The sequence below is a fragment of the Pipra filicauda genome, unplaced genomic scaffold (genome assembly GCF_003945595.2).
Source record: "Pipra filicauda isolate LSUMZ 115617 unplaced genomic scaffold, ASM394559v2 scaffold80_size11013439_pilon, whole genome shotgun sequence".
Lineage (NCBI taxonomy): Eukaryota > Metazoa > Chordata > Aves > Passeriformes > Pipridae > Pipra > Pipra filicauda.
The window spans coordinates 530,288-554,460 of NW_024104987.1; the positions used below are offsets into that span (position 1 = coordinate 530,288).

At 64.0% G+C, this 24,173-nt stretch overlaps 4 protein-coding genes across 16 annotated transcripts in view; 2 read left to right on the forward strand and 2 right to left on the reverse strand.

The window, feature by feature from the left end:
• Positions 1-333: 333 nt before the first annotated feature.
• CANT1 (calcium activated nucleotidase 1) lies at positions 334-6,832 on the reverse strand. Of its 2 annotated transcripts, none has more exons than XM_027717197.2 (4): positions 6,800-6,832; positions 4,651-5,290; positions 4,203-4,406; positions 334-3,721 (listed from the first exon to the last, which is right to left on the reverse strand). In XM_027717197.2, the coding sequence occupies exons 2-4, from the start codon at positions 5,267-5,269 to the stop codon at positions 3,351-3,353; spliced, it is 1,194 nt and encodes a 397-aa protein (XP_027572998.1). In that variant the 5' UTR covers positions 5,270-5,290; positions 6,800-6,832; the 3' UTR covers positions 334-3,350. The 2 variants fall into 2 exon arrangements, with proteins under 2 accessions (XP_027572998.1, XP_027573006.1); XM_027717205.2 differs by lacking the exon at positions 6,800-6,832 and adding an exon at positions 6,649-6,708.
• A 258-nt stretch (positions 6,833-7,090) lies between these two features.
• Positions 7,091-12,508, forward strand: C1QTNF1 (C1q and TNF related 1). Of its 4 annotated transcripts, none has more exons than XM_039390253.1 (5): positions 7,091-7,149; positions 10,049-10,187; positions 10,444-10,597; positions 10,715-10,842; positions 11,168-12,508. In XM_039390253.1, exons 3-5 carry the CDS (start codon positions 10,458-10,460, stop codon positions 11,716-11,718), a joined length of 819 nt encoding a protein of 272 aa, XP_039246187.1. In that variant the 5' UTR covers positions 7,091-7,149; positions 10,049-10,187; positions 10,444-10,457; the 3' UTR covers positions 11,719-12,508. The 4 variants fall into 4 exon arrangements, with proteins under 4 accessions (XP_039246187.1, XP_027573026.1, XP_039246188.1 ...); XM_027717225.2 differs by lacking the exon at positions 7,091-7,149 and adding an exon at positions 7,363-7,773; XM_039390254.1 differs by lacking the exon at positions 7,091-7,149 and adding an exon at positions 8,352-8,827.
• Positions 12,509-13,605: 1,097 nt separating this feature from the next.
• Positions 13,606-18,168, forward strand: ENGASE (endo-beta-N-acetylglucosaminidase). The gene is made up of 14 exons (XM_027717420.2): positions 13,606-13,747; positions 14,083-14,159; positions 14,295-14,496; positions 14,785-14,933; positions 15,023-15,180; positions 15,397-15,545; positions 15,703-15,868; positions 16,200-16,303; positions 16,493-16,601; positions 16,702-16,874; positions 17,096-17,250; positions 17,331-17,433; positions 17,525-17,639; positions 17,748-18,168. The coding sequence occupies exons 1-14, from the start codon at positions 13,641-13,643 to the stop codon at positions 18,150-18,152; spliced, it is 2,172 nt and encodes a 723-aa protein (XP_027573221.1). The 5' UTR covers positions 13,606-13,640; the 3' UTR covers positions 18,153-18,168.
• A 908-nt stretch (positions 18,169-19,076) lies between these two features.
• The window catches only part of RBFOX3 (RNA binding fox-1 homolog 3), a 142,192-nt gene continuing 137,095 nt past the window's right edge, over positions 19,077-24,173 (reverse strand). For 8 of the 9 annotated variants that reach the window (XM_039390251.1, XM_027716991.2, XM_027717021.2 and 5 more), the window contains 6 exons: positions 23,929-23,982; positions 23,510-23,642; positions 22,897-22,936; positions 22,264-22,325; positions 21,898-21,976; positions 20,291-21,037 (listed from right to left, as the gene is read on the reverse strand). In XM_039390251.1, the coding sequence (XP_039246185.1) occupies positions 20,993-21,037; positions 21,898-21,976; positions 22,264-22,325; positions 22,897-22,936; positions 23,510-23,642; positions 23,929-23,982 (413 nt within the window). In that variant the 3' untranslated portion in view covers positions 20,291-20,992. The other variant, XM_027717000.2, reaches the window with a different exon arrangement.

Here is a 24,173-nt window from a genome sequence, read left to right on the forward strand (position 1 = left end):
CCCACTTCAGCCCCTCCAGCCCAGCTTGTCCTACCCCCGAGTCCTCTTGCCCACTTCCCACTCCTACCGGAGGTCCTGCACCACAGCGACCTTCCCGAGGCCTCAGGCCTCTCCCCCTGGGCAGCAGCTCCTGCCCTCTAGCACAGCTCCAAAAATCCACCTTGTCCCTGTCCTGGCTGCGTGTTGGGGTTTAACCAACACAGCCCCCACAGCCCCCACAGCCTCACTGCCCCCGGTGGGGTGGGGAGAGAATGGAGAGGGTGAAAGTGAGAAAACTCCTGGGTTGAGGTAAAGGCAGTTTTACAGGTGATGCAAAAGCCACGCACAAGCAAAGCAAACCAAGGAATTCCTTTACCCCTACCCCATGGCAGGCAAGTGCTCAGCCATGCCCAGGACAGCTGAGCTCCAGCACGTGTGATGGTGACTTGGGAGAGACAAATGGTCATAACTCCTAATGTCCCCCCCCTCCTCCAGCTCTATATGCTGAGCATGACACCATACAGTACAGAATATCCCTTGGGTCAGCTGGGGTCACAGTCCTGGCTGTGTCCCCTCCCAAAGCCTTGTGTCCCCACTGCCCCTCACTGGTGGGTTGAGGAGCAGAAAAGGCCTCGAGCTGCGCAAGCGCTGCTCAGCCGTAATAAAAATATGTCTGTTACCAACACTTTTCCCAGCACCAATCCCAAACACCAATCCCCACACCACCTAATATGTAAAGACACGACTCTATCCCCATCAAAACCTCCATGCTGTGTCACCATGGAGGTGTCGGGGTGCTGCTGCTGTCACTGGACCTGTACCCCGTGCCCGGGTGGCTGCGCTTCATCTCCCCTGCAGTGCCTCTGTCCCAGCGGAGCGGGCAGGGAGTCCGGCTCTGCCTCTGGGCAGGGACACAGCTTCCAAGCACAGCCAGGCCAGGTGTCACGGGCACATGTTAGCAGGGATAGTTGCCACCGTGGCTACAACAGCTGCTCCCAAGACAGCCTCTTGCCATGGCACTCCCACAGCTGCTCATGGTGGAAGGAGGTGTTGGAGCTGCTTGGCCTCTGGGACAAGAAGAAACAGTGGAACTGTGGGCAGCCAGACCTTGTCCAACCCCTGCCTGAGGCTTCAGGAAACAGGTGGGAGGTGACAGTACTGACAGTGCCAGGATGCTGGATGGCACCTGGAGATGGGGCTTCAGGTCCCCAGCTCTACTGCAGCACTCATGGTCTACAGAGACTCCAGCAGCAGCAGGATTCCTGCCAGCCTGGCTGCCCAAGGCACTGGTGCTGTTGCTCCAAGGGTACCACAGGGCTGAGGTCTGGGGCCCAGGGATGCTTCAGCCCGGGGGACAAGAAGGGGTCATGTGGCAGGGACAGCCACCAGCACAGTCACTGGCACAGCCCTGGGGCCGTGACAGGTGCTATGGAGCTGTTGGCCCTGAGTCAGGAGGGTGAGTAAGGCCAGGAGAGGCTGTGCCAAGTGAAGTGCAGGCAATGGCTGAGTGGCCGTAGTGGCCCAGGGCCAGCTGGCACCAGCATGGGCCGGGAACGCACCCTGGATGCCCTGGGCTGGGTGCTGCATGGCCCCGAGGCCACATGCAGGGGCCGAAGCCAGGTCTGCCCGCGGCACTGGGGACAGGTCCATGTCCAGAGGAGACAAGCGCATCCGCTCGCAGCCCAGCGCCGGCTGAGTCATTGTCTGGGCTAAACGAAAACACGTGTCTGGCCTCGTCCGCGCCCCGCACGGCTCGCGAAGGTGCCGACAGCGTAAACAGGGATGAGGCGGAGAGAGCCTGTCTGGGCTCTTGGGAGGGCTCTGTCCTCTGCAGGTCCTTCCACCAAACGTCAGCCCAGTCACTGTACCAACAGGCCCCCTCCCTCCCTGAGCACTGCTGGACCCCCAGCAGGACAGTGCCAGGGCACAACCAGGGGGCATGGTGGGCCCAAGGCCCCCCCAAACCACAGTAGGCAGGCCCAGCTTGCTGAAGGCTTGCCTGCTGGCAGAGCTGCTCCAGGGGCAGGGTGTTAAGGGGGAATCGAACCAGGAACAGCATGCAACCAAACACTGGCCCCGGCGTGAGGATGTGCTGCCCTGTGACCTGGAGCAGGGCAGGGCTGAGCCAAGGAGCGTGGGCAGGCCACGAGCCACATCCCCCAAGGTCAGAGGGGTCAGAAGGGCCCTGGGGCCAGCAGATGCCCCTTTGACACTTCTGGCTCCTGAAACTGCGCAAGTTCCTGCCAGAGGCCACAGGCTGCGGATGTGATTTCACAATATGCTGGGGAAGGCTCCCTGGCCAAAGCCTTGGGCTGCTACGAATGCTTCCCAGCTGCTGTCAGCCCTGGGAAGCTGAGCTGGCGCTTCTGGCTCTGCTCCTGCACCGAGCACAGCAGCCCTTGGACAGCAGGGCCATGCATGCCACTGCCAGCTTCCAGCAGCTCCTGTCCAGGGCTCAGCTCTTCCTGGAGCTGACAGCTCTGGGGCTGGAGCCACCTCTGGGGCTGGAGCCATGTGCAGCCAGGGCTGGGAGAAGAGACACAGCCAGCACACACATGGCTCACAGGAGGTGGGCTGGGAATGGCACTAGAATGGGCCCACGTTACACCTGGCCATGGCTGGTGGCCTCATCAGTTGCTTGGGACCACCTCTTGCCCCTGCCCCACAGGCAGGGCCACTGTACCAGTACCACAGCACCAGGAGCGGCGGTGGAACCGGTGCTACCAGTGGTGCTGGAACTGCTGCACCTCCCGTGGTGACAGAGGCAGAGGGACACAGCCACTGTCCCTTCCTACGTATGACTTTTCCCAGACACAGGCCACCTGTCACCCCAGCCATCACCTCACCCAGCTTATGGGAAAAGGGAAGGAAAACCAGCTTCTGGGGAAAAAGCCTGATGAAATCTGGGTCTGACTCGCTTCAGCTGCACAAGCCTTCCTCTGCCTGGGGAGCCCCGCGGCGCATGAGGCAGAGCTGGAGAGCTGGGGCTCAGCTGCTCCTCAGCTGCAAACCCGGAGACCGGATGTCACCAGAATCGCTGACCCACCACAGAGGGGTCTGTCGCAATTCGGGGCTGGGCACTAAGGACTGCAGCGGGGCCTGCCCGGAAACCGATGCTCCGGGATGTGGCCACTGCCACTGGGGCCGGGAGCACCCTGTGGTGGCGGTCCCTTGCCACCAGGTGCCACTGTCGAAACACTCGCACCATGCCTGCTGCAGCACAGCCAATGCTTTACGGGAGAGGCCATGGCCAAGAACAGAGCTGGGAGTGCTGTCTGGCATCCCTCGCAGAGCCCAGGCTGGAAGCAGGTTGGCAGGGACTGCCCATGCCCCTCGGCCGCCCGCGCCCCTCCACTCGGTCCAAAAGTCTGTTAAATAAACTCGATGCCCTCGTACTTCACACTCCCGATCCTGGTCTCGGGCAGGAGTAAGCGCCCATCCAGCGTGAAGGCCATGATGTAGCTGGCGATCTTGCCGTTGTCCTCTTCTGATTTCAGCGCCACGATGATCTGGTCATCTGTGTCTGGGATGAACTTGAAGGAGGAGAAGCCATGGGTGGGAACCACCTCGCCCACATGCCCCACTGTCACGTCCCCGAAGTCCTGGGTGGAGCTCAGCAGCAGGTTGGTGCCTCGCCGCTCGTCCGCCCTCTCGCTGTAGCGCTCGTGGCTGGCGCGGCGCGGCAGGAAGAACCAGCGCTGCAGCGTGTCGCTCCAGGAGGCCGACTCGTGGATCAGGTACCCTGCGGCAGGAAGTGGGGTGTGACCGCATGGGGCACACGGGCACCGGCCGGGCTGGGGCGGGACCCTCTGCCACCCCCTCCATTCCCCCTCCAAAACACTTCACAGGTTGCAGCCCTGCACAGGCAGCCCCTGTGAACATTTCTGCCTCCTTCTGCCCCACTGCTCAGCAGCAACATCTCAGTCCCTTCCAGAGCCTGACAGGGGCACCTGGCACAGCTCACTCTGCCCAGGGGCCTGGCTGCCAGCCCAGTGTCAGCTGAGCCACCCCAGCTGCTTGTGGCACACTCAGGAGAGGGAAATAGCCAGGGCAGGGGAAGGCTCTGGCCTCTGTGCCAGGACACAGGGAGGTCTCTGACTGCCAATGGCCTTTTAATCTCACCCAGTATAATACAGTCCCAGTATCCCTAGGGAGGGTGACCGGCCCTGGAGCTGTCAAGGGTGTGGGATATGGGGTGGCAGGAGGTTGTGCCCGCTCCATACCTGGGGGTCGGATCCCTGCTGCAGCCCTCAGGGCATTGTAGTTTGCCACCCAGTTCTCGTGGCTCACGTCGCCCTTGTAGCCGATGACCTTCACCCACAGGGGGTTCTCGTTCACCACCTCCCCCGTCGTGGTGGTCCACTCCTTGCCCAGTCCCCCCACGTACAGGTGCTCGTCCTTCACCGCCAGCCACTCTGCCTTGAAGCCTGCGGTGGAGAGAATGGCTTGAGGGGGGCTTGGCCAGCACAAGGGCATCAGAGTGGCCCCACACCCTGAACACCACACCCTAGAGCCCAGTGCTGGGCACAGTGTCCCCCACGCAGCTGGCCCCTGGGCAGGAATTGCCCCCATCCTGGCCAGGCACAGGGGTCACAGGAAAGGTGCACCCCACCTCAACAAGCCGAAAAGAGCTTCACTGCTCTGCATCCACAGGGCAGGACAGGAGCTCACCTTTCCCCACGGTGCCGTCCCCATCTGGGAGGATCACCCAGGGCACCACCTTGTTGCCCTCAATCTGGTAGACCACGCCGGTCCGGTCGTCCACGGCGTACAGCTTCCCGTTGAAAACCACCAACTCAGAGAGCTCCATGCCCCGGCCCTTCTCAGCCAGGTGGGACTGCAGCATGGTCTCGTCCTTGTCCCACTCCACTGTCACGCTGTCCCCACTGTCTGACAGCACCAGGTAACCCTTCTTCAGGTAACTGAACCAGGTGTGGTCCTGGGAGCCCCGGGACTGCGTGTCCAGGTCCGCGATGACAGCGATGCGGTAGCGCATGCCCTCGGGGTTTCTCTGGGGGGGGGACAGCGGGTAGGTGTCATTGTAGCGGTCCCCTGCCCGCAGGCTGAGCTGCCAGGTCCGAGGGCTGGGGGGGCCATGTCGTGCTGGGGAGGAGCGGTGCAGGCAGAGGAGCAGCAGCACGAACCCCACACAGGCTGAGGACAGCACGATGGCCTTCCAGCGCAGTCGGAAGCGGGGGTCAGCACCCTTGGTCATGGACGCGAGGACAGGCAGACCACCCACGCTGATCCGGAGGGGGCTCATAGACTCATGGCAGGGCGGGACTGGCATTAGAGTGGGGGCAAGGAGAACCTAGTGGAAAGAGGGGAGGGAGAAAGTCAGACTGCTGGAGCTGGCACAAACTGAGCTTGGGGGGTGGCAGGACACAACCATGAGGGGCCCTATCCCCCCTCCTGTAGCAGGAGAAGGTACTCCCACCTCATGCGTGTAGGAGCCACCACACCCAGGGGCTGTTTGCTGCTGGAACCACTCTCAGCTCCTCTCACCTAGCCCCCACACCACCTTAAACCAAATGAGCCCCAGTGCATTGGCAGGAACACACGACCTGCCCAGCACCTTTACCTGGCCCAGGGTTACTGCAGCCCAGGCAGCAAGCCAAGGCACCCAGCTCAGGGTGAGCCCTGTATCGGGGTGTCCTGAGGCACGTCCCCACACAGCCCCAGGAGTGAGTGGGTTCCCCTCTGGTGGCGAGGATGACCTTTGCTGCCTCCGGGGAGGCTGGTTGGCCTGGCCCAGCTCCCGCAGCCCTGGGAACAGGCCCCACTGGTGAGGGCTGAGTGCGTCCCCAGGCTCCACAGGGACACCTTGAGACACGTGGCAGCTCCGCCCGAGCAGGATGTCAACACCTGAGCAGGAAGCACAGCACAGGGCACACACCCTGACCTGCTCAGTCTTAAGAGACACAGCAGACCCCCACCCCTGCCCACACTCACAGTGTATATCCCTCCGGGCATGTGGGCACTACAAGCCCACCCCAGACTGTGCCCACCCGCGGGGACGGGGTGCTGGCAGTTCTCCTCACTGCCACCTCCCTCCCTGCAGCACAGTGGACGTTGCAGTGGCCTGGACTCCTGCAGAGGGGCACCCCGGGCTGAGCAGGGGGCAAGAAGCCCCCAAGACCGGATCCACGCTTGTTCCGCGCCATGCAGCCTGGGGCAGAGACCCCCCAGCTCACGGCAGGGAAAGGGGTCCCCAGCTGCCATCCCAGGGCTGTCCCCAGCGGGTCCGTCCGTGTCCCCACGCCCGGAGCTGGGCTCGGGTCGTGCTCCCCGCAGGGTCTCAATGTGCCTTTCAGCAGACCGAGCGGAGAACAGAGCCGGCATTGAGCGTGGGGGGCCGACCCCGGGCAGGGAGGCTCCGGCGCGGCGGGCACGGAGAGCCCGCGGGGTGGCTGCTCGGCCCGGGACCCCGCTGGGGCGAGGGGGGGAGCGCCCCTCGCCCTGCCGGACCCCGGAGCATCGCCCTCGGCACGGCCTCGGGACCCCCCAAAACCCCGGGCGACGGTCACAGGCACCCCTCTGGGCACGGACACGGGGACCAACCCAACACCCCCGGCAGGGACACGGGATCCCCTCACAAGGACACGGGGACCCCCCATCTCCGCCGAGCGCGCCCTTGGGGACCCTCGCGCTTCTTCCCGGGCAAGCTACCGGACTGAGCGGGGCCCTGAAGTCCCCGGCGCCCTCCGCGCGGGGCACAGCCCCGGAGACCCCGCCGCTCCCGCCCGGGCAGGGCGCTCGGGGCCCGCGGTGGGGACCCCCGGCTGCCGGCCCGGCGCCCCCCGCCCGTGTCCCCGCTCACCGCGGCGCCGCCGCTCCCCCGCCGCGCGCAGCCGCCGCCGCCACCGCCTACAGCTCCCGGCGGCCCCGCGCGCCGCCGCCGCGACCGGGAGAGACCAGACCTCCGCGTCCGCGAGAGGACTACAACTCCCAGAAGCCCCCACGCAGCACAGACCGCCCGCCGCGCCGCGGGGGCTGCCGGGAGCTGTAGTCCGCGCCGGGCCGGGCCCCGCCAGGCCGGGTGTCGCACGCGGGAGGATGGAGCCCAGCGGCGGGGGCCGAGCCGGCCCTGCGGGGTGGGCACAGCCCGGCTGCCAGGAGGGCATGACCTCGCTGCAGTCCCCGGTGCAGCCCGGCCCCAGCCTGCAGCAGGTTCTGTCGCTGTGCCGGCTGTCCCCGGTGTCCCTCTGCCACTGGGGTGTGGGGAGCGGGACAGACCCAGCCCTGCGGTGTGGGACCCGTTTGCGTGTCCGACCGCCAAAAGCTGGTTCCCGGTGGGGCTGTGCTGGCCCCGGTGCCCTCGGGGCTGAGAATGGCCGGCGACGCTCCCGGCATGGGGCAGGGTCCTGCCTCGGGGCCACCGGCACCCGCCGGGGCCCGCCCCGTCCGTGGCGCGGGCGCGGTGCGGCGGCCCCGGGAGCACACACGGTTAACTCGGCCGGTCCCGGGAGCACACACGGTTAATTCGGCCGGTTCCGGGAGCACACATGGTTTATTCGGCCTGTCCCGGGAGCACACACGGTTAATTCGGCCGGTCCCGGGAGCACACATGGTTAAGGCGGCCGCGGGCGCACATCTGGCGGGGGAGGGCTGTGAGCCTCGTCCCGCGCCTGGCTGCCTCCTGCGCTTCCAAAAAGTGCATTTCCGCCCGGGCCGAGCGAGGAGAAGGCTCCGGAGCGGGAGGCACCGATCGGCCGCGGGCAGGCTCTGCTCCGGCCCGGGGGATGCTCTAGGGCAGCAAAGGCAGCGCCGGGAGGGAGCAGCCCTGCCCCAGAGGTACGTGGGGGGCAGGTTTTGGGGAGCTCTGCAGGCCTGGGCACCAGGCCCAGAGCTGCACTGTGTTATGCTCACTGTGGCTGCTGCGGCATCCCTGCGGAGACACCCGAAGGCGGCTCCGCCTCGCCAGGGTCGCCAGGATCTCGGATGCCCTGGGGCAGGTCCAGCGAGGGGCACCGGTCCGTGTGCCCCACCTCCGCCCAGTGAGGCTGGCCCCTCCCCAGCATTTCTGTAGGGGACACATTGGCTGTTGGGGTCCCCTGCACAACATCTTACTGGTGCTGCAGGAGCTGGAAGGCTGCAACCACCCCGCGCAGCCCCCGCACTGCTGCCTGCCGGGTCTGCACTGCTTCAGGGGGGAAAAAAGGGCTCTGCAACTATTCCAGCTGCTGCAGCAGAATGTGGGGGTCCTGTCCCACCAGCACGACCCCAGAGGCATCCCAGCTCCAGCTGCTGTGGAGCAGGGAAGTCTGTGTTCACCACTCTGAGTGGAGGGACAAGCAGGGGGTGCAGGTCCTGCTGCCTACATGCCACCCTGAGCCCCTTGTTCCTCCCTCAGGGTTTGTTCTGTTTCATCCTGCTCTTTATCTCTACCTGTAATGTATTTTGGGATGTTTTGACTTGCAGTCCCAAGGCTTCCGCAGCCACTGAGTTTAAATCTCCAACCGTTCCTGGAGAGCATCCAACCCTGACGGGAAAAACCGCGTCCCTTGGCAGGGCTGTGTGTGCCCACACGCACGTGAGCACCTCCCACCCGGCACACCTGTGGGGTACAGGGGGGACGTGCTGGGGGCCCAGAGAGCCCCAAGTGCCCTGTGTGTGCCACATGTTTGCCTCCATTCCCAACAGCCTGGGAAGCACTGTCTGGTGCTTCCTGGTGAAGTTTCTCCTCACAGAGCAGCTCCCTGGGACACTGTGTTTTCCCCAGGGCTGAGCCTGCTCTGGGTCCTGGGGGAACGTCTGGTTTCATGGTCTCAGAGCTGAGGGAAATCCACAGGCTTTCCAAACTCCTGGCATGCTCCATGCCATGCTCAGCGGCTCAAGGCTAGGCAGGGTGAGCAGAGCCAGGGCCAAGCTGGGTGATACCTGCTTATGAGCCCCTACTTGGCCTTCTCCATGCTTCTATCCATGAATCTGCCTCTCCCCTGCCTCAGAGCTGAGTGCCCACAGCCCTGCCTCTCCCCACACCCGGCAGCACCAAGACATGGGCCAAGATAATGGGGTAAGAGATGGTGGGACAGAGGGGCCCAGGAACCGCGCGAAGGGGTGAGGCACTTAGCAGAGGGTGCAAGCAGTGGGAAAAGCCCTTTGGAGCTTTTCCCTATCCCTTCGCCCCTTCCCGGTTCCAGTGACTCATGATCCAGTCATCCGCCCTGGCCTCGAACGCCCTCCGCACCCACTGCGGGAGCACACACAGTCCCCCGACCCCCGGCTTGGGAACAAGAGTAACAGCCACCCAATACCAACTGAGGGCCCCGGTGCTCCGAGAACGGGCATTCACCAAAACAACAGGATTCTGCCCCAAAATCCTTCCTAGCCTCGCCCACCCCCAGGACATAGGGCAGGGCAGGGCTGCGCAGGCCCTTCACCCCTTGGGCCGGTGCTCTGGGATCCTGTCAGAGCTGTGGAGCATGGCTGGGTGGTGCCGGGGGAGGCCGCTTGGGAGGGGAGAACGGCAAAGGCCGCACCCAGTCCCAACCCAGGGAGGTGCCTGGCTAAGACAGGAGACTGGGGAGCAGCCAACCCCATCCCAGCCCAGCACCGCCTCAGACCCTGCTGCCGCGGGATGCCAAGCGCTGGGCAGTGCCACACACCTGTTTGGCCAAGGCTCGGGGCCTGGCGCCTCGGGGCCAAAGGACAAGGTGCTGCGTGCCTGGCCCCACGTCTCCATCAGATATGGCTGCGATAAGGCAGGGAAGGGCCATGGAGGGCCCGGGCTGGGCCACGGTACCACCACCACTGCAAATATTTGTTTTGGCCCCACATAGGATGTGGTCTCCCAGGAAGGTTTCTCCCTGTGGTAGCCAGCTCTGAGCTGGGGCTGCCAGCCCACATCCATGTCTCTGGAGAAGTGGTTCTTGTGCCCTTGCAAACCCTTTGGCTAGCAGCCCCTGGGGCACAGGAGCCCCCTGCAGAGCCTGTGCAGCCTGTGCTGCATCCTTGCAGGAGTGGGGATGCAGATATGCTCCCCAGACAGGGCTGGAGTCCCCCACACAGGCAGGGCTGCACGCTGACATTTGCCTCGTGGCATCTGGAGCTGCCTGTAATTTTTCAGGTGCTGACACCCTAAATTGCTGCTCTTGGGCATTCATGGGAGGCAGCTGAAGCCAGGCTGAGCAGGAGCAGTAGCACTCGGCCCAGGATTTGGCTGGTCATCCAGAGCCTGCTGCTCTGCTCCACCCTCAGCTCTCCAGGTAATCCCCTCTGCTGCGTGTGCCAGGACTTGGGAGACTGCATGGTCCTGGCCCACATGTTGGTGAGCCCAGAGCCTCCACACTGCCCCAATGTGGGTCTCCCCAGGTGCTCACTGGGGTGACAGTGTGTCCCACAGTCCAGCCAGAAGCCTAGGACTGTGCAGTGCACAGGTCCTGTCCCAGGACAATGCAGGGCATGGTTGGGCTGGGCATCTCCACACTCCTGTCCCCCTCAGCTGTCCCTGGCACCTCACAGGGCACTGCCAAGGCATGGAGGGGCTGTGGGTGCACGGTGTCCTGCTGCTCTGCCTGCTGCTGTCCTGCCCTGTGGGGAGCCAGACTGGACCCAGTCCCGACCAGCAGTGGTGGACAGATGCTGAAGAGGCCCCAGCCCGGCACCAAGCTGCCAGGTGAGGGGACCCCAGGGCCAGGGCACTGCAAAATGGGGGCCAAGGCAGCCTTGGTGCCGCAGAGGGCCCCCGCCCCCTCCGTAGCTCCCTGTTGGGCTTTGCTTTCTGCCTTGCCAGGGCCACACGGGAGCAGAAGGCTGATGGTGCCCAGGAGGGGCTGCCCCCACGGCCCCGCTGTGTCCGCTGCTGCCCCCCACCCGACCAGTACCAGCCTCTGCCTCAGATCAACATGACCATCCTGAAAGGTGAGGGCTAGTAGGACCCCACTCTGTGTGCCCCACAACTGGGTTCCCAGTGCCAGCTCTTGCACAGACTGGGAGCAAGAACCTGGGGTGGTACCTGTGGTCCAGTACCCTGCATGAGCAGAGGGCAAGAGCCACGCCAGGGTGTGAGCAGCCACTGCTCTGGTGGCCTCTGGGCAGCAGCATCAGGGGAGGGGGGTAGGGGCAGGGCAGGACTGGGACATGCCTGCTCCCTCCATCCTTCTCTGTAAGGCAGACAGGCTTTCAGGGTGTGGGTTCAGTGCTGGCCCTCGCCTGACAGTCCAGCTCTCCCTCCTGCTCTGCCCAGGGGAGAAGGGGGACCGTGGCGAGCGTGGCATCCAGGGCAAGTTTGGCAAGACGGGGGTGGCCGGCAGCAGGGGCCACGCAGGGCCCAAGGGACAGAAGGGCAGCATGGGCGCCCCGGGGGAGCGCTGCAAGAGCCACTATGCCGCCTTCTCGGTGGGCCGCAAGAAACCCCTGCACAGCAATGACTACTACCAGACCCTCATCTTCGACACGGAGTTTGTCAACCTCTACAGCCACTTCAACATGTTCACGGGCAAGTTTTACTGCTATGTCCCTGGGATCTACTACTTCAGCCTCAATGTGCACACCTGGAACCAGAAGGAGACCTACCTGCACATCATGCACAACGGGGCAGAGGTAGTGATCCTCTACGCCCAGGTGAGTGACCGCAGCATCATGCAGAGCCAGAGCGTCATGCTGGAGCTGCGGGAGCAGGACGAGGTCTGGGTGCGGCTCTACAAGGGCGAGCGTGAGAACGCTGTCTTCAGCGATGAGTATGACACTTACATCACCTTCAGTGGCCACCTCATCAAGTACAGTGGAGACCCCTGAACACCAGCCCCCCCCAACTCCTTCTGCACCAGGCCGGGTGGCCAAGGAGCCCCTGTGCCCTCTCATCCTGGGCATGCCACCCCCATTATGCTGTTAGCCACCCACCCTTCTGCTACTACCCTCAGCACCTGCCTCAGTGTGTGAATTCCCCCACTCCAGCTTCTTGAGACTGATCAGATGCACCTGGCGGAGCTGGAGCCATTTCCAGCCTCTGCCACATTTGTGGCTGGGAAGCAGCTGCTCACCTGGGGTGGGCAGGGAGCTCCTTCCACCTGCTCCATAGCCGGGTTTGCTGGGCAGAGCCCCCTGTGGCACTGGCTGAGCTGGCACCAGGGGAACAGCATGACTGCTGGTGCCCTGGTGCAAGCCAGCGCAGACACGTGCACTGTGTTCCTCCCTCCATGCACCATGCTGTGTTCCCTGCCTCGAATGGGCAGAAGGTGCTCAGCACCATCAGGAAAAGCAATGAACCACTAAGGGCCCCCTTTCCTTCTGCAGAGCTGGGGGCCAGTGGGGCAGGCGTCGCAGCATGGGGCTGGGTGGGAATGGATTGCATCAGTTCCCTCTGCAGGTCCCGTCACTGCTCGCCACAGCCTCTGCTGGGGAGGGGCTGGCTCCCCACCGGCAGCCCTGACAGAACCTTTGGCCTCAGCCACTTCCTCTTCCGTTAGATTATCTGATGGCCAGGCTTCTTGTTTGTGTAGATGCCGCAGTGGTGTGGGGCAGCATTCTGACCTCCCTGTACAGCTCATGCTACATTAAACACCCCACGTTTCCAGCCTTGCTCACATCCTCAGTGTCCTCTTGCTTTGTGTGTATGGAGGCTCCAAAGGGCTCACGACAGGTTTCTGCTTCTGGAGTGCTGGGGCTTCCCGAGAGCTGTGGGCTGGTACAGTGCTGTCGGGCTGGGAGTGGAGAGGGAAGGGCAGACTGTCCCTAGAGAGACAGGGATCCTGTGCTGGGTCTGCACGGGATCGGCTGTGTCCTGAGGGCTGGGAGCTGAGCACAGTGACAGAACTGTCAGCCTGGGAACAGGGCAGGCTGGGGAGGGTTGCCAAGAGTCCAGATCATCCGGCCACAGAGAGGAGTCAGGTCTGAGGTGAAGCTGGGAGTCAGGGTCTGGAAGGGCAGGTCCATGGCTGGGCTGATCAGGGCTGCAGCTGGAGACCAGCACCTCAAGCACATCAGACAGAGGAGTGGGGGCTCAGGCTGAACTCAAATAGAGCCCTGGCACCACGGGTGGGGAGGTGGGGGATGGAGGATGTCCAGGTGAGGCTGGTCAGGGCATCCACTGCTGTGCCTGTGTGGTGTGGGCAGCAGGGCCCCAGCCCAGTCCCATGGCAGGGCCAAAGCCTCCTGGCAGCACCAGCCCCTCAGGACCAGCTACCATCTCCATCCCAGTCTGCACAGCAGGGTCTGCTATGGGACACAGTTTGCATCCCAGCACACAGATCCTATCCTGGGACACATGTTCTATCTCAGGACACACAGCCCGGTCCCAGCACAGATGTCTCATCCTGGGAGACACATCCCCATCCTGGGACACATGGCCCCTCATCCCAGCACACTTGTGCCATCCCAGGTCGCATGTCCTATCCCAGAACATAAAGTCCACCCAGAGACATGTGGTTCCATCCCAGGACATGTATCCCATCCCAGGACATGTATCCCATCCCAGGACACACGTCCTATCCCAGCATACATGTCCCATCGCGGGAGACACGTCCCCATCCCAGGACTCACACCCCTGTTCCAGGACCCGCGGTGCATCCCAGGACACGTCCCGCCCCGTGGCTCGCGGGCGGTGCCGGGGGCGATGCGGGGCCGGCGAGGGCGGAGCTCCGGGGCCGCGCCCCCGGGAAAGCCGGGCCCGGTGGCGGCGGCGCCGCGGTCAGTGCGGCAGCGGCGGCGGCAGCAGCGCCATGGCGGAGGCGCCGGAGGGGCCCGGGCGGCGTGGGAAGAGGACGGGAACCGACTCCGGGGCAGAGGAGCCGGCGGAGGCGGAGCGGGCCGGGCGGCGGCGGCGGAGGTGGATGGCGGGGGCCGGGGCCGCGATCGGGACCGGGGTCGGTGCTGTGATCAAGACCGGGACCCAGACCGGGGCCAGGACGGGGACCAGGATGGGAATCGGGACCAGGACTAGGATGGGCACCGGGGTGGGGATCGGGCCGGGATGGGAATCGGAGCCGGGGCGGGGACCGAGACTAGGAGCGGAATGAGGTTCAAGATCAGGACCAGAATGGGGATGGGGACCGGGATAGGGATCGGGACCGGGATGGGGACCGGTGCCCGGGCTCGCGGGGCCCCGGAGGGCGCTGACCGCGGTGCTGGTCCGGCCCGGCACTTACCCCCATCCCGGGGCAGCATCCAGCCGGCGGCGGAGACCCTGGGAACCACCGTCCTGCACGACACCATCAATGACCGCCCGCAGCCCCTGCCAGGTGAGGCACCGTGAGAGGGGCCCGCTGCACCGCTGGGGCCCTGCCGGGATGAGGACAGTCTGATGCCAGTGCCGGTGGCGAGCTGCTCAGGCAGTGCTCTCTGCTGACCCTGTCCCGTCTCCCCACCGCCCCCAGCGAGGTACTTCGACACGAAGACGACAGAGCCCATCAGCTTCTTCTTGTCTGGCCTGGAAGAGCTGCTGGCCTGGCAGCCCAACAGCAACGACGACTTCAACATCTCGGCCGTGCCGCTGGCCAAACGCCAGCCCCCACTCCACAGCAGGAGGCCCCGGACGCTGGTGTGCCATGACATGCGTGGCGGGTACCTGGAGGACAGGTACGTGCTGGGTGGAGGGGAGATGCAGTAGCGGGGCTTGATGTCTCAACCCCCAAACCGCTTCTGTTTCTGGATGATGTTTCCTTCTGGCTCAGCCACAGGTGGGCAGGGATAGGGCATTTGGCTTTTGATGCCAGTGCTCAGCAGCCTTGCTCAGGCTGGGATGTTCAGGGCTGGGTCAGAGCCACAGCTGTGCACAGCTCTCAGGTGTGAGTCAGGTTCCTACCCAGCCCTGCAGCATCTGCCAGCGTCCTTCCTACACTGCCCAACCCTCTTTTCTCTCTGCAGGTTCATCCAGGGCTCAGCCACACGCAACCCCTACGTCTTCTACCATTGGCGCTACATCGACATCTTTGTCTACTTCAGTCACCACACTGTCACCATCCCGCCCGTGGTCTGGACCAACGCGGCACACCGGAACGGCGTCCCCGTGCTGGGTGAGGGCAGGGCTGAGCCTGGGGCAGCCCCGGGCGTGCAGTGGGTTCACTGGGGCATGTGGCTGATGCTGCCCTTGCCGTCACCCCAGGCACATTCATCACGGAGTGGACGGACGGGGAGAAGATGTGTGAGGCGTTCCTGGCTGGCGGGGAGGAGGCGTTCGGTGCCGTGGCCGAGCAGCTGGCCCGCATCGCCCAGCACTACCGCTTCGATGGCTGGCTGGTCAACATCGAGAACACGCTGAGCGTAAGTCATGGTGGCCCTACTCACCTCCCTGCCTTCCTCCTGCTCACCTCCCTGCCTTCCCCCTGCTCACCTCCCTGCCTTCCCCCTGCTCACCTTCCTGCCTTCCCCCTGCTCACCTCCCTGCCTTCCCTGCCCACCTCCCTGCCTTCGTATTTCACCCATAGGGAGACCCCATCCCACACCCTTCACCCACCTCTCCCTGCTCTCTCCTGCCAGGCAGCAGCAGTGGGGAACCTGCCCCCCTTCCTGCGGGACCTGACGGCACGGGTGCACAGCGCTGTGCCAGGGGGGCTGGTGATCTGGTACGACAGCGTCCTGCAGGATGGCACGCTGAGGTGGCAGAATGAGCTGAATGAGGACAACAGGTGAGGTCGGCAAAATTGAACCTGGGTGGGGGGCGTGAGCCCACCCCAAACCCTGTGCAGGAGTAGTCAGGGCATGACCTGTGCAGCCCTCAGTGTGGGGGGGTGTTTGTGAGGACAGCCACAGCAACTACCCTGCCACCCTGACCCTCATCCCCAGGGTGTTCTTCGATGCCTGTGATGGGCTGTTCACCAACTACAACTGGAAGGAGAAGCAGCTGGAGCACACACTCAGGCTGGCCGGGCCACGCCACGCTGACGTTTATGTTGGTGTCGATGTCTTTGCCCGTGGGGACGTAATCGGTGGTGGCTTCGACACTGACAAGGTGAGTGTGACAGGGCTGGGCCAGAATGGGACCTTGGACCTCCCCTGGTGCAGGGCTCTGAGCTCCCACCAATGGCTGTGCCATGCCCTGTTGGGCTGCTTATCTGGGGATGAACTGGTGAGGAGTAGGGGATCCCAGAGCTCCTGGACATGCATGGAGAGGGAGCTGAGGGTTCCCCAAGCTGCCATCCCTGGAGAGGGAGATGCCACAGCACATTCCCACAGTGTTCTGCCTCACCACGGGGCCAGTGGGATCTGGGGGAGCAGGGACAAGACAGGTGACAAAGTGACTACGTGGTCTGGCCTGTGCTGCTCACCACTCATCTCTGCAGTCCCTGCGCCTGATCCGCCAGCACAGCCTCTCCGCAGCCATCTTCGCTCCCGGCTGGGTCTATGAGCACCTGGGGGAGGAAAACTTCCTGCAGAACGAGAATAGGTGAGAGCAGCTCGGCAGAAGGTTGTGGAGGAACGGGGCTGGGCCAGGAGGACTGTGGGGCGGCAGGAACAGGGCTACCAGGACACCGTGCCTGCCAGGGCACTGTGGCTGGCACATGGGCTGCTCTAGGCCATACAGGGCAGCAACTATAGCAGGGGGCTCTGCCCTGACACCCACCTTTGCCTCCAGGTTCTGGGGCTTGCTGGCTGAGTACTTGCCCACACACAGCATCTGCACACTGCCCCTCGCCACCTCCTTCAGCCTGGGCATGGGCACCAGCAGGTTCCTGGATGGAAAGGTAGGTGCAGGGTGACAGCTCTGGTCTGGCTGGACTGGGTTGGGATGGGCAGGGGGTCCCTGCTCTTGGCTCCCCCAGCCCAGCTCTCCCTGTGCTGCAGGACGAAGAGTCTGGGCCCTGGTATGACCTGAGCATGCAGGAGATCCAGCCCCTGTACCCAGAACACCAGGGCAGGCTGAGCACCAGCTGCTGCCTGCAGGACGCCTGGTGTGGGGGCAGCTCCCTGAGGCTCCAGGGGACCATTCCCCCCGGCGAGGAGCGCGTGGCCATCCGGTGAGTTGGGGCAAAGCCCTTTGCCCCCTCCTCAGCACCAGGCTGGCACCATGTTGGCACAGCACAGCCAGCATGGCCCAAGCTGTGCGGCCCCAGGGCCTCATGGCAAGTGAGCTGGGGCTCTGCCCACACTGCCCAGCACACCTAACCCAATGTATCTTTGTTTCTCTCTCTGTCTCTGTCTCTCTGTCTCTCTCTCTGGGTGGATTTGGGGTCATCAGCCTCTTCTCTTTGCAGATGCCGGCACCCCCCAAGCTCTTCTTGACCCTGCTCTACAAGCTGGAGGGGCCGCAGTCTGATGACTTTGTGGTGGCACTGGAGGTCACCACCTGGGACTCAGGGACCTGCCTTGAGGGCAACCCCACCTCCCTGCCTGGTGAGGACCCCATCTCGCCATGCTCTCTGCAGTGAGCACCACCTCAGTCCCCTGCCCCCTGACCTGGCTCCCTCTTGCAGAGCCCAATGGTCGGTATCACCCCCGGTTCCTCCCGGCTCCACCGCCTGGACTTGCCAAGCTGCTTGCTGCCTGCCACCGTGGCTCCCATGGCTGGACCAGCCGGTGAGTGCCCTGCCTGCATCCTGTCCCCACAGGCAGGCATGAGACCCCGTGGCTCCCTGGTACAATTCCTGCTCTGCCCCTTCCCTCTCAGGTGCTATGAGCTGGAGCTGCAGGACTGCAGCCTGCGAGACCTCTCTGTGATTGTGTCCCGCCAGCAGCCCAGCCCACAGGAGACATCCTTCACCTGCCTCCTCGGGGAGGTCCGGGTGAGTGCCTGCCGCTGTCAGCTCGAGCCACCTGCCTGATGCCACCCTTGTTCTGGGAAGGTGGGAGGGTGCCTGCTGCTCCCTGACAGCCCTGTGGTTCCCTCACAGGTGCTGGACACGGCCAGTATGGCGGCTTCCCCGCCACAGGTGCTCAGTGTGACAGCCTCGCAGCTTTGGTGGCAGGAGGGCCCTGAGCCTGAGGAGCTCTCACTCAGCCTCACCCTGCGCTGGTCCTTCCCGCCTGGCCGTGCCAGATGCTTCCGTGTCCTTAGCCAGGGTGCCCGGTGCCTCCGAGGCCAGACGGCACCGCAGCTGCTGGGGCTGGCACAGGGCTGCCTGTTCCGTGCCGTGGGGCTGCCGGTGCCGCGGCCGACGCCCGGGCAGTCCTGCCGGCTGGAGCTGCTGGTGGAACCGGTGCTGCGGGATGAGCTGCCCGTGGACCCCGACCGCTGGGGCCGCCTCGTGCTGGTCTATTCCTCACCAGGCAGTGGCACCAGCTCAGATGGGCATTAAAGCAACCGTGGTGCAGCCCGTGTTGTGTTTCCTCCATGTGGTGGGTGGGCTGCGGGTGGGGGACACCAATGGTAGAGGCTGCATTTCATCACCCTGGATAGGTGGGTCCCTCTTCTCCCGATCTGTGGTTGTGCTCAGCCCTCACCGTGGGGGCCTGCTGAGTGCTGACCAGGGTCCTGTGATGGGCTGGCAGGGACCCCCCTACATGTGTGACCTGCCCCCCAGCTCCTGCAGCCCTCACTGCCTGCAAGCTGTGTGTCCACAGGATGGGGCTACTTGTCCCAAGAACCCCAAGCCCCATACCCCCTCCCCTTAGGGCCCAGTCCAGTGGGGAGCTGCCAGCATGGGTGGCCACTGTGCCCATCACCATGGACCCAGCCCAGTGCCATCAGCCTGTGCTGCCTCCCCTGAGCATCTTCTGAGGAGGAGAGAAAATTTATAGCAGCAATTATTTTCTCACAGTCTGGTGAGCAAGCAATTAGCAGGCAGAAGCAGGCGAGCGCGCCCGCAGTGGGGTACTCAACCACACACCCTCTGTGTGCTGGCCCTGTCCCCAAACAATGTGGGCTCCGATCAGGGACATCAGTGCCAGTGGTGAGGCGGGAACATGCTGGGGAACGAATTACTTGATGGTTTGAAGAATGAAGGGCTAAGCCCCACCAAGGAAGGGCTCCCTGTGCCGCACCCTGCTCCCTCGTCATGGTGAGGCCAAGGGCTCCGTAGGTCCCCCCCTCACCCACAGGCTGCAGCCCCTTGCTCAGCACGACTGGACCTGCTGTGGCAGCCGCAGCCCCACGCCCCCGCACCAGCACCCCAGTCAAAACCTGAGTTGCCCTGGTTGAAGAAAGAAATCTTTATTAATAATTTCAATAATAATAATAATAATAATAATAATAATAATAATCCTTGTAATAATAATAATAATAATAATAATAATAATACTGTTTATTAGAATGGTCACACCTTTAAGCATACAGGATGGGCCGGCGCCAGCCCGCGCGCCGGGGCGGCGCAGGGGTGCTGTAAGGGAGAAGCCAGTACAGCGATGGACGGAGCTTTGTACACGGGGGCGGGCGGGGGCCGGGGCTATGTACACCGGGAATAGAAAAGGGGGAGCTCATCGCTGGGGCATCAGGGGCGTCTGCAGACTATAAAGTGAGGTTTGAGGAGTGGCAGAGCCACGTGGGTGGGGGGCAAGGGGCTGAGTGCGAGGCCGCCCATGGGACGGGGCTGCACCCCAGGGTGGGCTCCACAGCACCCCGTGCCATCAGCCACCGGAGCCAGTGTGCCAGCGGCTGCAGCCCAACCCCGGGGCTCAGGCAGGTCCCCACGGGTGATGCAGCAGCCGAGACCCCGCGCCCAGGGCTGGGGGGTCCTGCTGCCTTGGGCAGGGTGGCTGTGAGCATGACCCACGCTGCGGAGCAGGTAGGAGCAGGAGCAGGATTGGGGCAGTCCCTGGCCCGGCGTCGGTCAGGGCTGCTCTGGGCAGGGTGGGAGCGCAGGGTGTCAGGGATAGAGGGAGGGGAAGGGGTCGCAAGCGAGTTGCAAGCTCCTCTTAACAAAAATTCCCTTTAAAAGGCAGAGGCTTGTCCCCTGCAACGCCTCAGCACCGCGGCCACGCCGCCGCCCCAGTTCCACACTGGAGCCGAGGCCTCGCACACTTGACACGCTGATGGCCGGCAGCGCCGGGTCTCGGGCAGCACGAAGCTGGGTCCCCACCCTGTCACCCGGTCCCCCGAGCCAGGCAGGGGTGCAACGCTCTGCCGGCACCCCCAGCGCTGCCACACCGGGGAAAGGAAGACGTGGTGCCCAGGCCCTGCGCCTGGGCAGGTGAGGGCCCCGTGGACCCCCACGGACCCCCATGCTGGCTCCCTCCCTGCCGGGCTGTGGGCCGGGGCGCAGCGGGTCCCTCCGGCGCGTCCGGCCGCCGGTGCTCGCCACGGCTCCTCCGGGACTTGCTCGCTCGGTGCTTGTGGACAGTTTGGGACTCACTTGGCTGCTTCCGCTTGGCTTTGTTTTTCTTTTTTTGTTGCTTTGCTTTTAATTTTTTTGTTTGTTTTTTTTTTTGGTGTGTGTGTGTGTGTGTAATTTTTTGCCCTTCCTGGTCCCAGAAGGAAACAGCCGTGGGTTCACTACAACAGAAACAAGAGAGGCAGGTCTTTCGCTGGAGCAGCCTGGCTGAGCCACTGGCCAGGGGGAACACAGGCACCAACCTGGCCCCCCGAGCCCATACAGCCAGCCCAGCCTCATGCACTCAGCTCTGCAGAGCAGCACGGTCAGCCCAGAGAAGTGCTATTGCCCAGGGGTGCCTTGGGGTCCTGCACCTCCTCCAACCCCATCTGTCTCCAGAGCTGGCGGCAGCCCCCGCCGGCTTCTCTCTCTCCTATGGGGGCAGAGGGGCTGCTTGGGAGCTGCCATCGCCCCATGCCCCAGCACCTCGGGTCAAGCATCCCTGTGGGCCGAGCACCCCGGCGGGCTGAGCATCCCCTCCTGCCTCACAGGGGAACGAGCCCTCTGCACTCCAGCCAGGGCAGTGCCTGTGGGGGGACCCTGCACCCCAGCTCTGGAAATGGGGTGCCACTGGGGCCGAGGGTTGGGCCCGTTCCCCGCGGTCCCCGGGGCGGGCGGACGGAGCAGGAGAGGTGCGTGGCGGCGGGACGGAGCGGCTCAGGTAACCCTACAGGTGTGGGTGCCATGGCCCCGCAGAGCCCGGCGCCAGCCCCGGCCACCCAGGCAGCGCCCGCGGGTCCTCCGCAGGCTCGGCCTCGGCTCTGTCTGCCTGGTTTGGTTTGGTGCTAGTGAGCATCGGGGGCAGTGGTGGGGGGGCTGGGTCTGTCTTGCTAGTAGGGAGTGAAGCGGCTGTACCCTCCTCGGTATAGACTAGCCTGCAACATCAAAGATGAAAAAAAAGCCAATCAGTATTTGGAGAGAGGCAAAGCCCAGATCTTCCCTTTTTTCTTCTTTTTTTTTCCTCTTTCAACTGATAACAAATTCCTGCTGTTCTTGGGACATGAGGATTGGGCAAGGCCAGGGTGCCCAGTGCTGCCCAGGCTCTGTGGCGGCCATGGGTACTGCCCTGGGGCCAGAGGGTGCCACGTGCCCCAGCCATGGCACCGCCATGATGTGCCCACCGAGGAGCCTGTCCCTGCTGTGCCATGGGGTTGGAAACCCCCAGGATGGAGTGCCCACGGCCCCTCACTAGTGGCTGCCTGGGGCTGGGGGTGCCAAAGGAGTAAAAAAAGGCAGAGAAAGGTGGGTTGGCTTTGAGGTCCTACCCATGAGTGGAGATTTTTCATCTTTGATGCTGTCAGAGCTAGCCAAGAGCTGCAGTGCATAGGGAGCTGCAGTGCATAGGGGGGTGCAGTGCTCCCTGAGTGTGGCTCTACATGGGGGCCTGGGGACAATGCCCTGCACTGGGATGAGAGAAGGGGTCCCAGACCCCAGGCAGGGCCCTGGGACATTGAGTAGGCAGCTGGCGTGGGGTGTAGCCAAGCCCCCAGGAAGCAGAGTGCATGGGCAGGACTACGCAGGGTGTGAGGGGTACATGGAACAGAGGCGCAGGGTGGGGGGTCTTCTCTCCTGCAGACAGAGCCAGGAGGGGCTGCGCTGTCCCCGCTCCCCTCCCACAGTCCCCGTGTGCAGGGGTGCCCCATGCCCTGCAGGCTGGCCGGCTGCCGTGCTGGCCCCCTCCCCGGGCTGGCTGCAGCCCCCCGGAAGCAGAGGAAGGCCGAGGGGCTGCTCTTACCATGGTGCCGATGCTGTACGTGGCAGCGGGGCCGATGGTGTGGTGGTAGGGGTCTGCTGCTGCGTACACTCTGCCGTAACTAGGAGCAAACACAGTGGTGGGTGTCAGTGACAAGAGTGGGGGTTCTGTCTCCCCTTGGAGCCCTCCTGCCCAGCTGTGCCTGGGAGCCCCCCGGAATCTCCCTCCAGTGGAGCCAGCCCTTTCCAGTCCCAGCTCCGAGGGAAGCGCAGGGGTCCCAGTTTGCAGGACACCCTCCCCATGCCTGACCCTGCCCATCCTGCAGTGCACGAGAGCTGGGGGTGTCAGAGCCGGCAGTGCAGGGGGTGACACGGGGCTCCCCCCCGGCGCGGTGCCCGCGGTGCTTACCTGTCACTGTACGCTGCCGCTGCTGCCGCAGGCTGGGCGTACCTGTAGGCAGCATAGCCCCCCTGCAGGGAGGAAAGACTGGTCAGGGGGCAGCACCCACGGCGGGGGGCACCGGGGTGAGGGCAGCTGAGTGCCCCATGGCACTGCACATTACACTGGTGAGGCCTGTGGGGAGCCAGTCCTGGTGCCACTGGGCACGCAGCAGCCTCATTACCATTCCCCAAGGGTTTTCACAAACATTAACCTTAAAAAATTAAATTTCCAGAGGAGAGAATGTCACCTCCCCACTTGCTTTAATGAGGTGCCACGTTAGATAAATCCTTCAGCGCCCGCCTGAAATATCGCCGCTGGCTCCTCAGACACAGAGGTTAAACGTGGGTGTAAGGCACCGAGACCGTAAATCCCACGTGGTGCTGGCCCCGCAAGGGGGCTGGTGGGCACAAGACAGGGCACAGGACCCCATGCAGTGCCACCCAGATCGCTCCAGAGGAGCCACACTCTGTTCATGCTCTGCCTCCCAGGAAAAGGGGGTGGTAGGGGCAGAGCCCACCATGGAGATGCCCAGTGCTGCCTGCTCCCTGCCCTGGCATGGGGTCCCCATCATGGCCCAGCCCTGGGCACAGTGTCACTTACATAGATCTCAGCTCCGTAGAACCCATCCTGGTAGACGACCCTGGAAATGAGGTGGAGGCGTCAGAGCCCGGCCAGTGTCCCCAGACGAGGGGAGCAGCAGAATGAGGGTGGTGAACGAGGGGAGCTGCCTCAACAGCGCAGCTGAGGGGTGAGGAGTGGTTGTGCAGGCCCTCGAGGGCATGTCCAGGCTGGCACTCTGGGCAGGGACCTAGGGACAGGTGGACGGCATGGCCCAGGGCCAGGGGTGCTACAGGGATGGAGGAGTCTGGAGCATGATAGCTGCTGGGAGCAGCTGAGCAGCTGCAGATGGCCATGGTCATGTCCGTGCCCAATGCCAGCACAGCCGCATGTGTCAGGAGAGAGTCTCCATTAAACCAACCATCCTGGTTGGAATAACATCCTGTGCCTTGGGGCACAGGAGGCTGGTGAGTGCATGGGTCACCCTGAGGGCAGCAGCCTGGGGGTTGCAGAGAGTCCATGGCCAAGCAAGTGCTGTGGGAGCTGCAGCCCGTTCCTGATGTGTCAGAGCCTGGTGACGCTGCTGCAGACCCGGAGCAGTGCCAGCACACGCCCCCCGCCCCAGCAGGGCCCCGCCGTGGCCGTGGATACTCACGCGCCGTAGGTGGGGATGGGCGGCGGTGGCGGCGCAGCTCGGAAGGTGTTGTAAACGGCGCGTCCCCGTCCCCGTAGGTGTGCCCCTCGGTAGGCCACGGCTGTCCCCGTGGTGGGGTATGGGAATCCCGTTACTGTGGGAGGAGGGGACACACATGGGCTTTCCACAGCAGGTCTGCACAGCCGCAGCGGGGCATCCGTGACAGAGCCCACCTCTGTACCCCCAGCCTGTCAGGGACATGGCCCCGTGGGGATGTTGGGCAAGGGGTTGGGATGGAGGGAGCGGTCCAGGCAGGGGTGCAGGACAGGGAGAGGGATCAGGGGCTGCTTGCTGTGTTGAGCAGTGGCAAGGTCAGACAGAATGCAGAGCTGACGTTTGGGGGGCACCTGTGGCAGGGACGGCTGCAACTCAGTTATTACCTGCGTAGAATTCGGGGCCATAGACTGCTCCCACCACTGGGTTCAGCTTCCAGCCTGTGGGCAGAGAGAGCCAGTGAGGACAGGGCACTGCTCCCGGGGCACTCTGAGGGGCCACAGCCCCATCCCCAGGCAGGAGGAGGGCATGGAGGGGTTGTACGCCTGCACTGGGCAGGGGTGGCTGCTCTCCAGTCAGAGCTCCACGGCAGCCAGGCAGTGAGTGTGCCCAGGGGATGCCCCTGCCCACT